At 48.1% G+C, this 13,936-nt stretch overlaps 6 protein-coding genes across 6 annotated transcripts; 3 read left to right on the plus strand and 3 right to left on the minus strand.

Moving 5' to 3' along the window:
- The first annotated feature begins 1,301 nt into the window (after nt 1-1,301).
- EJ05DRAFT_474149 (putative oxidoreductase) lies at nt 1,302-3,721 on the plus strand. The gene is made up of 2 exons (XM_033743541.1): nt 1,302-2,277; nt 2,327-3,721. Exons 1-2 carry the CDS (start codon nt 1,767-1,769, stop codon nt 3,646-3,648), a joined length of 1,833 nt encoding a protein of 610 aa, XP_033602706.1. The 5' UTR covers nt 1,302-1,766; the 3' UTR covers nt 3,649-3,721.
- Nucleotides 3,722-4,237: 516 nt separating this feature from the next.
- On the minus strand, nt 4,238-5,461 carry EJ05DRAFT_508813 (terpenoid synthase; the record flags this gene model as incomplete). The annotated part of the gene is made up of 2 exons (XM_033748038.1): nt 4,238-5,291; nt 5,340-5,461. 2 exons carry the CDS (start codon nt 5,459-5,461, stop codon nt 4,238-4,240), a joined length of 1,176 nt encoding a protein of 391 aa, XP_033602707.1.
- Nucleotides 5,462-6,159: 698 nt separating this feature from the next.
- Nucleotides 6,160-6,714, plus strand: EJ05DRAFT_277651 (uncharacterized protein). Its single transcript, XM_033740409.1, has one exon. It carries the CDS (start codon nt 6,221-6,223, stop codon nt 6,614-6,616), a length of 396 nt encoding a protein of 131 aa, XP_033602708.1. The 5' UTR covers nt 6,160-6,220; the 3' UTR covers nt 6,617-6,714.
- On the minus strand, nt 6,702-9,409 carry EJ05DRAFT_277670 (FAD/NAD(P)-binding domain-containing protein). The gene is made up of 6 exons (XM_033740410.1): nt 9,064-9,409; nt 8,879-9,007; nt 8,755-8,829; nt 8,508-8,705; nt 7,815-8,454; nt 6,702-7,759 (listed from the first exon to the last, which is right to left on the minus strand). Exons 1-6 carry the CDS (start codon nt 9,223-9,225, stop codon nt 6,813-6,815), a joined length of 2,151 nt encoding a protein of 716 aa, XP_033602709.1. The 5' UTR covers nt 9,226-9,409; the 3' UTR covers nt 6,702-6,812.
- Nucleotides 9,410-10,705: 1,296 nt separating this feature from the next.
- EJ05DRAFT_508815 (zinc finger protein) lies at nt 10,706-12,429 on the plus strand (the record flags this gene model as incomplete). The annotated part of the gene is made up of 2 exons (XM_033748039.1): nt 10,706-10,836; nt 10,893-12,429. 2 exons carry the CDS (start codon nt 10,706-10,708, stop codon nt 12,427-12,429), a joined length of 1,668 nt encoding a protein of 555 aa, XP_033602710.1.
- A 37-nt stretch (nt 12,430-12,466) lies between these two features.
- Nucleotides 12,467-13,827, minus strand: EJ05DRAFT_508816 (class I glutamine amidotransferase-like protein). The gene is made up of 2 exons (XM_033748040.1): nt 13,580-13,827; nt 12,467-13,525 (listed from the first exon to the last, which is right to left on the minus strand). Exons 1-2 carry the CDS (start codon nt 13,716-13,718, stop codon nt 12,792-12,794), a joined length of 873 nt encoding a protein of 290 aa, XP_033602711.1. The 5' UTR covers nt 13,719-13,827; the 3' UTR covers nt 12,467-12,791.
- Nucleotides 13,828-13,936: the final 109 nt, after the last annotated feature.

Raw genomic sequence — 13,936 nt, forward strand, 5'->3', positions numbered from 1 at the left:
ACGAGCTCCATCGGCATGTACCCATCTCGACTCGCCCTTTTGATACTTGACGCGTTGCTCTCTAGTGCAGAAACTGCCATATCTGGTTTAGGTGTGTCTTAGGTATCGTCTCATGTTCAGGTCTCTGAATCCTTGCTTGAGCCTCTTCGACCATCTCATGTGTTTCTGGATAACTGCGTGGGTGGGGAATCATTTCAGTCTTGCGGTCCAGTTCCGATAGGTCTTTCATCTAGCTGTATACATCCTTGGCGATTCTGCGTTTTAACACGTATGTATCAAGGAGAGCTGCGGTAAAGGTAGAGATGCTATTGCTGTTTAGTGAAGTTCTAGAGTAAGCAACACATGACCATATAGTCACAGTCCAACGAGTGCAAATGAACACAAAGCCTTGTATGCCCGGTAAACCCTCACACCGCTATGGTTACCCAACATCTGAATTGTACGAACATGTTCAAGAGTGCTGCTGACCCACCAATTCAGCATAGTAGACCCGAGTGTCTAGAGACGGAGGAGACTGTTATTAGGCTCAAGGCGTAGTGTAGAGTTAAAGCCATCCTAGCAATTTCAAACAATCGTTGCTGTCAGACTAAAGACAGTGACGATCGACACGGACAATAGCTGTTGTTTCGATCAGACAGAGAATTGTTAGAGAGAGGCGAGCTGTACCAGAATGAAAGTCCACGGTGTTCCTATGCCGCCTTGGTTTACATAGTACATGAAGTCCGACATGATGGACGTAACAACCATTGGTGAAAGTGGCTGCAAGCTGCAAGCACTGTAGAGGATGGAAAAAGGGTACTCCGTAAGTTTTGAACGGCTTCCTCTTCTTCCCACACACTTTTCTAGCTTCTTACACCATGCCTGCATATTCGGCAAACAGATCTTGATCGCTCTACCTCGCACGATCTAGTATCTTCAGACGTTCCGACACTGCTGGTCCCGATCAAAGGCCTCCAAAGGTCGTGGGTGGTCTTCATTTATCCGGCATCGTAGGCGGGGTTTCAGGATTTTGATCGTGGTGTAAACAATAGTGGCTGGGCTTCATAGAGCTGGCTCAACGGCTCAGCGAAGTGCGAGAGATCGAAAGCTTTCCAACCATGGAGCTTTAGCACGATAGTATATAACGTTAGTGGACATCATGATACGCAGTTGGAATTACAAGTCTGAAGCTCCCTGGCAAGTGTCAAATGATTGATGGATCCGTTCGAGGGACCCTTGGTCCCGAGGTCAGGCACTCCGCTTTGCCAAGAAGGGTCTCACAAGCCGGAGTGCGACCTCTTATCTCGGCTCTCACATCGCAAGCAGAGCAACACCACAAGGCACAGAAGGGAAGACGGCGTTCATAACACTCGATGTTAACGACCTCGCAAAGTAGGTTGAGATAATCCACAGTCGCCAGAGTCTTTGATGATCTGGCTTCCCGCTTCAATGCTATATCCATTGGCCCGAGGACGCTTGTCTTAGACGATTCTCTTAGTACTTCTGACAAACCCTGTGTCAGCACTGGTAATTAGCGTCAGAAGGACATGACCTGCTCTCGGCCGGCTATTGTGTGAACATATACCAGATATGAGACACATAATCTACCTCTAGAGAATAAGCAAGCGACCACAGCAGAGTTGTACCATCTCTAGTTCTTCAGGAGCCTAGGCCGCTACTTATAAAGTGCTGCTTACGAGTAGCGTTTGACCAGGTCAGAGCAGCACTCCTTTCAGACTTGTCGAATTTCGTTCCCGAAATACTTCACGGTTAACACTCTGTCCACCATGGCATTCTCGATGGCTCTTCCCTGGTCGGAGGGCGAGGAAGAAATGCATCGTTTGCTACACGTTCCGAACCGAGATAATCCAACTTCCTCTATGCTAACACCCCAGGCGGCATTTTCTCTCCGACGTTTCCCTCTACTGGCTGTCGGAGTGATCGATGCCGAAGGCCGTCCCTGGGTTACTGTGTGGGGTGGCGAATCAGGCTTTTCGAGGCCTTTGAGTAACACGATTGTAGGCACGAAGACTTATGTTGACCGTGTGAATGATCCAGTGGTGCAATGCCTCGTCGGTGGGAGAGCTGATGGAGAAGTGGTTAAGGAGGAAGGAACAGGGAGGATGGTTTCCGCGTTGACCATCGATCTGATGACAAGAAAACGGGTCAAACTTTACGGGCGAATGGTTGCTGGGGCACTCGCCAATGCAGATGAGGGGGAAAATGAGGAACCAAATGCAGTAAAGCCTGTGAATCAAGGCTTGATTCAGTTGGTAGTGAATGTAGAGCAAAGCCTTGGTACGTATACTTACCACATCCAGGCGATCTCACGGCTGACCCATATAAGGAAACTGCCCCAAGTACCTCAATAAAAAGGAGGTGACGCCAGCACCAATCCAGTCAAAGCTTGTATCTGATTCTCCAAAGCTTAGCACAAAAGCTCTGGAGCTATTGGGTGACGCAGATTTGTTCTTCGTTTCATCTTACTATTTAGACACTGACATGGACACGAATCATCGAGGTGGGCCTCCTGGTTTTGTGCGAGTTTTATCTAATGACTCGGACGGTACTGAGATTGTCTGGCCTGAATATAGCGGCAACAGGCTTTATCAAACCCTGGGGAATCTCTGCAGGACTCCAAAAGCCGGTCTCGCATTTCCCAATTTTGTGACCGGTGATATCCTATACGTCACTGGTGATACAGAGATACTCATTGGAGAAGACGCGGCAAAACTCCTACCACACACCAATCTTTTGGTCAAACTAAAGATAAGATCCGCTAAGCTGGTTGAGAGTGGTCTACCTTTTCGTGGTGTACCGGGCGAGCTTTCGCCATACAACCCGCATTTGAGACTTTTGGTGAAGGAAGGTAGAGATGTGCTTGACACCAGCAGGAATCCTCCTAACAACGCCATGTTGGAGGCCAAAACAGAACTTACTCCTACCATATCTCGATATCGCTTCTCGACATCAGCTCCTATCTCGTATGATGCCGGACAGTGGGTTGCGTTAGACTTTTCAGAAGAACTAGATATCGGATATAGTCATATGAGAGATGACGACCCGGCTAGTCTGAACGATGACTTCATTCGCACCTTCACGATCTCTTCGCCTCCTTCTGGGCCTCACACAAACATATTTGAGATCACAGCGAGGAAAAATGGCCCAGTGACTAGTTTCCTCGAGCGACAGCGCCCGAATGTGGGACTTACCGTTCCAATCCGTGGTATCGGTGGGGACTTCAAGATCACTATACCACAAGGGACTGATGACCAGGTAATCTCATTCATAGCTGGTGGTGTTGGGATCACACCTCTCCTCAGCCAACTCCAAAGCATACCCATCCCTCAACTACGACTCCTGTGGGCCGTGCGTAAACAGGACCTCGGTATTGTTGCAGATACTTTGAGCACGTACAATGATCTTGGTCCTCAGACCACTCTCTTCGTAACTGAGACAGGAGCATCTGAACAGACTTTTGAGGGTAGACGGCCTTTTAATCTATTACAGGAGCAAGGTACTACTGTGATCTGGCGACGAATACAGAAAGAAGACCTTGAGATTGAGGGTGTGCATAGTTTCTATATATGTGCAGGGGTAGCACTACAAAATACACTCCTGAAATGGCTGGACGGGCGAAACGCAATCAGCGAAAGCTTCAATTACTAATTGCTATAGCAAGAATCTACCTTTTTCATAAGATATATGCCACACTTTAAGGTGAATATTGACAAGTGCATCTTAACGTATCACTTGCAGCCAATATGACACTGAAGCAGCCATAGAACAAGTCCTCGTTGATCGCTCACCAAAGCTTATGACGTTATGAAATACAAATCAAGAATACGTCCATTTAAGTTGTAAGACCTCGGTTTGCGTTGCTACTCCAGCAGATGATATAGCAATGATAGTTTGCTCCACACCGTTTAGATATGCTCTCCGTTGCGACTGATCTAGCGCTGCAATGACTAGTCTATGATCAGGATTTTTGCAATAGTCTACGCGCTTACTAAGAATTGTTCTGAACATTCTAGTCTGTAGTGACAATAGATATACATATGTCGTCCATGCATGGACTGGAAGCTGTGGTGACTGTCATTCTAGCAACACCGAAGATGGGCGTCTTGGTTTGGAATTTAGATCAGATCCAAAACGTAAACGACACGTCAAGCGAAGACGTATATCGTTTTTAGTCGACCGTAAGACTACTATATTATATAATAGCATAACAGAACCTCATCTACAGAAGCTGTGCTTGTCAATGCCAACCGACGCCCATGACGGTACGTACAGCCCGGTATACTGAAGCCAGGATTCTTTTTAGAGCGTCTATATCGATAAGTCCCTGTGCTAGCTCCTCGCGGCCATCTCCTTCATTTTTATGGTGCTCGGTATGTGCGAGTCTCAAAAATCGTGGAAGTGCAAGCACGTCGAGCTCTCCTGACTCTTTCAGTCGAATCCTCTTCTCTTCACTTAAGAAGCGACCGCTTTTGAAGCTCCAATACAAATTTGCCTTGATAGTGTTCTGCACAGCCTGAACAAACTTAGCCACCTCATTGTCGATATCCTCTCCCCAGCTAGGCAAATTCTGAATAGTGTGATCCAGTCGCTGGTGTCTTTCGCTTATATGATGCTCGAGGCAGTCAACAGCTTGTTGCATTGTCATCCCGTGCATTCGACACACTGCGAGAAGATTGTGAGGAACACTTTCTGACTCCTCTTTTCGGTATGAAAGTATGTCATTGTGCATTAATATCAGATCGACGCCAATTGTCTCGATGTTTAAAAGATGAGCATTATCGTGAAGGTTCTCTGGAACTCGAATTTCATGAGCATACTCGATCAGTACGTACAAAGTCCTTACGCAAACGGAACGACGTCTCATGGCAAGCATCTCATCTATTGTAGGCAGGGTTCCGTATTGGCCGACTTGATCGAGTGTTCCCATACAGTAGTCGGTCATTGCATCTGCGTATCGCCTGGACACGATATCCGTCGAATCCATTCTGATAGCTGAGTATATATGATCGTGGAAGGAAATGAGCGCAGACCACGTCGAATCTGTCTCTACTACACTGTTCGGAGGCTTCCGTAAGCTGGATAATAGTCGATTCATGCTTTCCCGAGCGCGCTTTGGGTCATCACGCAGTGGCCCGTCATCGAAAAGGTCGTCAAATGGGAAGATCCAGTTTCCCCATTCGCAGATGAGCTTGTATCGCTTCCGATCCGCTCTTGGCACCATCGCTGCAGCGAAAAATGCGAAGTTGCACTTCTCAATCTTCCTTTGTGTATCAGAGTCCAGGTCGCACCTCCTACCTTGCGTAAGCATAGTCTATCTGGATCTATTGTCATCAATATACCTGCACAGCTCTTCTTCGGCCTCAGGTCTGATAGACCCATAGAAGGCGTTGAGCTGAGGTTCCTCTTTGAGAAAGCCGCGAAATAGGTCTGGGACCTGCACGATAATTCTATTGTCAGTCATACTTGCCAATGTATCAGGTCTCATTTCCATGAAAGTCTCGTTCCCATGAAGGTCTCATTCGACGCAGTGAACTGATATATCCCCCTTGTGTACGCAAAGTAAAGGTCTATCGTCCAGCGCATTGGCGGTGCACCATGAGTAACATCATCACTTTTCACCGTTCGCACTGGTAAGGCAAACAGCTGTTTCATAGCCCAATAAGACACAAGAGACATAACCCTAACGATGGGTGTCTTTCTGGAGTCACGAGATACTCAAGGATATCAACGGACAAGTCTCACTTCTACTTCACTTCCTATACGCGGCATATCTCCTCGAAGGAAAAAGACGTCCGGACCATTGACTGTGCCCATTCTTGACATATATCTTCACATACCTAGAAGACCAATAGTCGGCCGGGAGGAAACCTATTGGCTTGCCGAATGTTTGCTCGACCGCGCCACATCGAACGTGCATTTCCCTTACATCGTGTTCCAGGGTGGTGATATCTTGTGTAGCCTCGCTTCGCACGTTCCCTGCTTCTACTGTTGTACAATATGCTATTCCGATATAGTAGTTACGGTCATTTATCAAGCTGAGGAAGACATGTGTTTTGGACATCACATACTGATGTACTAGAACAGGCCGGCCAACGTAATGAGATGAAAACAGCTCCATCTGATCTACCAACGATTGACACAACAAAATCTCAAGAGATTCGTGGCAGTCTGTCAGGCTTCAGTTTTCTACCACTTGTGGATCGCGTTATCCCTTTTTACCATGTTATCCCTTTTTACCACGTTATCCCTTTTCTCCGCGCTATCGCCTTTCTCCACGTTCTCCCTTTGCTCCACGCTATCCCTCTTCTCCACGCTATCCCTTTTCTCCACTATCCTATCAATCTCCCACCGCCGTAGCCACGACCAACAGCTGCAATGGTATGATAAACCATTACATGCGCTTCACAATACGGCGGATGCTTCATGCGGCCCGTCATGCCCCTTCTCAGCCTGGGCTCTCTGCAATTTCCCGCATGTCCTCTACGCTCCATTAGAATCTGAGCGCCCAGGAATCTGGAAAGCTGGGCTGTGCAGAGTGATCATTGCACTGAGGCTTACGTTCTGCCGGTTGTGTTATAACTCATGTATAGTGTCACTGGATCCGTTGGAGAGATAGCACCCCGTTGTAGAGGGGCGGTAGGGCTGCGCCGATGGACAGGGGAGGTCTGGATTGCAGCGAGCGTCTCAACAATATGTTCACGGGTGCCGCTTACTGAGTCAGAGACACGATTCGAAATGACGATAAGCGAGAACCGACAAGCTTGATTGAATTCGGGTCATGATGTATATAGCCTCACTTGGCTGCGTGTCACTCAATCAATACGCCTAGCAGAGGAAACGTCAGGCACACCATGTCCTTCCACCACCATTGCGCTAACCATCCCGTATACTGGTATCTCTGAAAGTCGTAACACTATGTGGTGTAATGTTGGAAGATCCTCCCAGTCCCCGGGGTTGAATGATATGCTCGCTGTTTCCCCTATCATGACCCTGGTCACTTTAGACGAGACTACTTGCGACTCGCTAACATGCGGCAAAAACACAGCATGTTCTATATCCGCCTGACCTCTCGCTGTGCCATTGAGATTGTCCGTACTCGGTATATACTTGTACGCAAATATGCCCTCACCAGGCTCGCTTTCATTTGTACCAGTTTCCTCCAAGGCAGGGATATCTTTAAGGCCGTCGATAGTAAAGTTCGCAAAAGTGATCCCTTGCCACTGTGCTTGTACATTATACGAGGTAGCCAGCCTGCATATTTCAAGTGAACAAAATAATTTTGGCACTCCAAGCTCTTCACGACCACTCACTATGGACTCTGCCAGGTTCTCAAACATCAGAGGTATGTACGTGCCATTCAAGACCTCGCCGTTCTTTTGGACGTACTGAACACCATGGATGTATAGGCCAAGATGACGGTATCCGGTACCCCCCAGCCATTTCATTCCCTGTACAGTGGTCTGGGAGAAGCTGGCGAGCGCAACAGTTCCTGGAGACTTGAATGTGAATGATGTAGAGGGAAATAGATTCTGTAGTATGGTCCGAGAGGTTTTGAATTTGAATGACCCTGTCACAAATTTTGACCCTTTTGGATTGAGATATGACCCTCCAAAGTACTGCCTAGGACCAGGCATTGGGCCGAAGGACACTGGCATTCGCCAGTACAAGTCTGGTTTCTGCGACCACTGCCATTTACGGAATAGTTTCGTCGAGTTGTCCCATTCGTCATGCCCGAAGTTATAATTGGTGAATTCCATCACTGATTTTGTTAGTCCGCGGCTTTGACTCAGAAGGGACCGAAATCTCTGACTTACTGTCTACAGGGCCGACCACGTCTCGGCCAGCCAGTCTAGAAAACTGCTGGATTCGATGAGCCCGGGCTGAACGGAAGTCGGCGTAAAGCTTCAGACGCTCAGCGACCTCTTCTTGCTTTGTGCCACAAGGTAGCACTACGGCCAGCGAAGCTGCATCTTCCATTGCCTGGCCAGCGCCTTGACCTTGATGGGGTGTGAATGGGTGTGCAGCATCTCCAAGTAGCGCCAATTTGTTGTTTACCCACGTCGGTAGCTGATCCATGTCCCACAGCTCCCAAACCTTCAGCGTCTTGACGTCCGCCTTGCTCAAGAGCGCTACAAGATCGTCATCAAAATCTTGATACACCTTTTCCAATATCGATATATTGGTTTGGGTGGTGTATTCTTGGTCCCGGTCAACCTGCTGGGACTCGGATGTGGGATGCAGGGCAACAAAATTCAACAGCTCATTATTTTGACAGGGGTACATGACAACCCTTCTGTCTTTGCCGTACCACATACTGAGATTCCCATTCACCTTTGCAAATCTTTCTGTCCTAGGATCTTCGAGCACCAATTTCCTAGGAATCATGAAGCGAAATGCGTTTTGACCAGAGCTCTTCGGCGTGATGTTCGGGTCTATTTGTTGCCTTGATCGAGACTTTATATGATCGAGGTTAAATAAATCTAGCACGATCCGCGACGTCTACTCACATGAACTCCGTCGGCACCAATCACAACATCACCAATCACAATCTCTCCGTCCTCCAGTGTGATACTTGCCGTGGCAGGATCGAAATCAATGGCTTTACTGCAAGTCCTCAAGACTGCTGGCTCTCCTTTGCCATCTGTGGATGTCGCCAACCTCTTAAGAGCTGCATGTAAATGAACACGATGCGCAAGAAGCCATGGCTGACAGAAAGTCAACCAATGTTAACACAGCTAGTCAAGAAATGCCTACATGTTGCCACAACTGGTTCATGCTTCGAAGGTCGATTTGCTCGCGCACTTCGCTCTTTGGGCTGAAATTGGTCATCTGACGGGATCAGTCAAGTTCCAAACTACTCGCGCAAGATGCATCATACTTGCTCAATACAATTCGCTCCTAAACTTTCCATGTCAATGATGCCGAGTCTACGCAGAAGGCCATTGGCGTTTGGCGTCAGATGAACGGCTGCCCCGAGTTCATTCGCGAATCGAGACTTCTCCACAAGCTACACTCATTTCAGTACTTGTCGTATAGATAGTGAGCTCTTTGTGCTTCGCGTACAGTTACTTTGTGGCCTTGCTGCCGCAGGAAGCATGCTGCTGTCAGCCCGCCGATTCCCGCACCTACAATGAGAATTTTCAACGCAGGAGTTACTCCTGGTATCTGACTGGGCTCATGGGGATCATTGGCCACATTTCCTTTCAAGACGTTTTGATGGGCCATGGTGCTTTGCGCATCCGAGATGCCCCTCGCTCAGAGCCTGGAGAGTTCTTTATTTGAAATCAAAGTATCTGTGCCCCCTACTCCTACCATTGTACTGTATATATATATCTGCTAAACCGACTGGCTAACCAGTCCTTGTAGACCTTCGGCATGTGCATGTGGGGAGCAAGGTGCAAAACCCGAATCGGGCAAAAGCCGAGTCGCGCAAAATCCGACCTTGCTTAGCTTAAAAGTGCTCCATACGAAAAGAGGGGCGAGGCGAAGTTATGTTGGTTTTTTTATGTGTGAAGCTCGAGCGTCCTCATCGCCGGTGGAGATCTCTCCAAAAGATATGTATCTAGGAGGCCTCCAGATCTCCGGCGCATGAAATGTCTCATTATGGCCGGGCCAGTAACGACAAGTCTAGCGACACATTACTAGATGCAGTTCCAGAGCAAGTCTCTCCAAGAGGGTTACAATTCTTTCTCAGATATACAACCGATGAGTTTCGCGTGAATATGGAGGGGGAAAAAGGTGTCAAGTCGTACAAAAGCTCCGACGCGTGGCCTCGTCGATCGCCACAGGGAAGGTTCGGAACGGCATTGCGCGTGGTCGAGATAACACTAGTCTGGACTTCGGCGTGGTGATGGTAGAAAAAGTCGACTCAATACTTGACTCCAGCGTGGAAATACGATCAGGAGAAGTCACATTGGTATGTAGCGAGGAACGTAGCACGTGTGACGAAATGCGGAGAATGCTGTAGTCTTTACAGTCTCTGACTATGTGCGACAAGACTTTGGACGAAGACAAAGGAAAAGGCGGTGCGTGACCCTATAATTAGATCCATATTTATCTATGAAGACCCGAATTGCTGGGCTAAGCGAAGACTGCCAGTGTTGATGAAGTATCCATCACGTAACGAAGTAAGTCGTAGGGGTAGCAAGTGCCGGGCACTTACTTATGCACGTATTTTACGCATATTTTCGTATACTATATACATATACCCTAAGTCTAGAAGTCTATCTCCCAAAATAGTTATATACACTTCTAGAATAAACTAGACAATCACTTCTAATTAGCTTCTACGCTATTAATGTCTAATTCTAGTCCTAATAAGAGAAATTCCTAAGAATTTGTATAGGCTATTATGCTTAAGAGACTCTCTTCTGTTTTACTATTTAGTACTTATTTATCAATTATGTCTATTTTCAACACACACACATATATATGTATCTAATATGTAATTATATATATTATAGTAGGAACTGTAATTAGTGTATGGATATGTAAGCACTTAGAGTGATGTGATTCAAGTGCTACCCCGCCAAACTGCCGCCTCGGTCATGGTTACAAATTGTGGGTGGAAAAAAGACTCGCTACAGTCTCGTCTTGTAATCGCATCTCCTAAGAAGCTTTTCCCTCCCTTTCCCTCCTCACTTCTCTCCACCTATTGACAACCAAGCAACAGCTAATACGCCGACTGTGTTTGAATCTGACTGTTATGGCCACACTCACCTCACAAGCTGCTCCCACCAGCAGCGCTGAGAAAAGCCATGCATTTACCTGCAACAGTTGCCTTGTCGCATACAGAACGAGCGAACTACAGCGAGCGCACATGCAGACAGATTTCCAGTAAGTACGCTCGCATATACTTGACATTCATAGCACTTACCATCTTTTCTCCTCAGTCGGTACAACCTCAAAAGACGGGTCGCGTCACTCCCACCTCTGACTCTGGAGGTTTTCACCGAAAAGGTTCTCGCAAATCGCGCTGATGCTGCTGCCACTGCCGCAAAAGCATCATTCGAAAAGGTCTGCTTAGCATGTCAGAAAACATACTACAGTCAAAACGCATACACAAATCACCTGAACAGCTCCAAACATAAAAATAACGTGGTGGCGAAAGGCAGACCATCGGCACGGCACGTCGCGGATGCCTCTGAAACAGCATCAATGATGAGCTCTACCTTCTCCCTTGGTGAGCCCACACCTTCAGCAGCATCAACGCCCGTCGCCGAGCTCAATGACGTAGTCGACCGTCTTGAAGGTGCGTCGTTGGAAGGACAGGATCTATCTCTCAAGCGACCTTCTGGACCAGATAGTTCTGCTACAGGCCAAGATCCTTTTACGCGGCCTCTTTCGAAGACCAGCACCACGTCGTCAGTATCGACACCAAGCAGCACACCTATTGATGGTGCAAAGCCCCCTTTGAAGAACTGTCTTTTCTGCAATTATACATCGCCTACATTCCCACTCAACGTCGAGCACATGAGCAAGCATCACGGCATGTTCATTCCGGAGCAGGAATACCTAATCGACACTGAAGGTCTGGTTGAATTCCTCTACAACAAAATTCATGGCGAACACAACTGTCTGTATTGCCCAAAGATCCTACACACAGCCAACGGCATTCAAACACACATGCGTGATCTGGGCCATTGCATGATCAATTTCGAAGACGAGGAGGAAGCATTTGAACTGGGTGAGTTCTATGACTTCACAAGTACGTGGAGCGACGCAGACTCGGACTCTGAATCTTCAACGTCTACTGTTGGCGGCGGCGTCAAAGTCCCTAATAAGCGCAAGGGCGCTGAGGAAGGAGACGGTGTTTCCTCCGATGATGGAGAAGACGAAGGCTGGGAAACTGACAGCTCACTATCCGATGTTCCTAGCGATGAGATCACTTCCGTGCCAATCTCCGACCGCTCTCACAGATATGCCGAACTCAATAAGAGCCGCCACCACTCTCATTCGGATCCTCGTCCTCACCGTTCAGCTGATGGATTCCACAGTCATGCCCATGCTACCCCACACGCCGTATATCACGATGAATATGAACTCCATCTACCAAGCGGTCGTACCGCTGGCCACCGCAGCCTGAACAAATACTACAAACAAAACCTTCGTACATACCCGACCCCGGCAGAACGCATGGCCCAGCGTGTCATTGAAGACCGGGATGCGGACTCAGATATTGACATGGATGGTGGTGAGCAAGCTCAAAATCGGGAGCGTGGCCGTGGCAGGGATCAAAACCGTCAGCTTGTCTCGAGAGCCAATGGTGGACTTGGTATGGTCGGTGTCAGTGATACTGTGAAGAGGGAAGTTCGAGCTCAAGAGAAACGCGATCGGAAGAGAGGGGAGCGTATGGAGAACAAGTTTCGAGCGAGAAGAGAGAAGAACGCCAACAGCCAAAAGCATTTCAGGGATCCACTCCTGCAGTAGATTTATTGTTATCGAGGTTCTTACGGAGTTCGGGCCGCCGCTTGTTCATCGGAGTTAGAGATGTTATGCCAGGACGCCGTACGATAGACACACACATACGTAGCAATTCGCCAGTTCTTTGTATGACACATTCAGTTCGCTGGGAGAGTTAACGGTATAGGTAGTATTCTTAGCTAGAGACAATACGCGGTACGATCTCTTGCACCGTGCATTTGAGCTTATATTCTTTACGTTCATTTTGAGCTTCACCAGCTCATTTTGTGTTCCCGACTATAGACCATACAACCACGTATGGACTTTTCTAGTCACTTATTATCTCATCGTACATGAGATACGTCCACAGACCATTTCATCTGTAGGTTCTAGACATCAATACCCTCTACAGTAACGCCTTTGCTCCAGTTGTATTGCATGAATTTAGCAACCTCAGATGCGGAGTCTACAGACACCAATGCCGCAATGAGGTATAGCGAAGCGTCAATACCAGTAGTGATACCTCCACTAGTAATGACTCTCAGCCCACCGAGAGGCATTTTCGCACGCTTGACAATCGACTCGCGACGCTTAGATAGCTTCCACGCCTCGCTGCCACGACGGGCGCTGGACTTGCGACGCGCATCCGGGCGTTGCGACATGATGAAGGGATTCTCGTCCCAGCGCTCGCCAAGCTCGAAGCGTGCGTTATTGACGACATACTTCTCTTCCATAACATCGGTGCGTACACCCAGGTCCTTCTGGCTCTCATCCTGACAGATCATCTCAAGGCGTGTGTAGTGTTCGGGGTGGGTGGTGGCAGCCAAACCTTGGAGAACACCTGCTTTGGCGAGAAACAAGGCGCCGGTGCAAACAGAGAATAGAGTACGTTCTTTAGAAGGATCTTTGCGTTGGAGCTCAGCCCAAGCTTTGATGAGGGGAATTGGGTCGTCGTTTTTCTCAATGATGGCAGCATAGTTGCCACCCGGAACGATGAGGACGTCAAATTCTTCGAGATCAGCCTCAGCATCTTCAAAGTCCATGTCGGCTTTGATAGTGATGCCTTGGGCGGACTGGACGGCAGGCTCTTTGGCACAAGTCTTGATTTGGAAGGCTGGATAGTCTGCAAGGAAGAGATTGATCAGCGTGTGAGTCGAGATGGAGATTGTTAGCTTACCGATGGACTTATCCTCGTGTTTGGTATAGTGAAGAGCCTCCATGGGCCCAACGTAATCAAGAGAGTCGAAGCCCGGGTGGAGCGTGAACAAGACCTGGATAGGTCCAGTACGCTCTGGGATATCAGCAATTGCACTCATCTTGCCGGTTTTCAATGGTGAATTGAAAGAAGATTTGAGAGTCGAATGAAGACTGTGAGCTGGAAGCTGGGTAATCGAGCGATGGAGGATGAGAAGAGGGGCAGTTGAGCTTGTGTCGTGTGCGTACGTTATGCAAGCATAAGCATCCCTAGGAGTGCAAAGATGGTCACCTGCCACTCTCACCATCAATCAAGCTTAAGTGGGGTATTGCGGGGGAG

This window comes from Pseudovirgaria hyperparasitica, assembly GCF_010093815.1.
Source record: "Pseudovirgaria hyperparasitica strain CBS 121739 unplaced genomic scaffold EJ05scaffold_4, whole genome shotgun sequence".
Lineage (NCBI taxonomy): Eukaryota > Fungi > Ascomycota > Dothideomycetes > Acrospermales > Acrospermaceae > Pseudovirgaria > Pseudovirgaria hyperparasitica.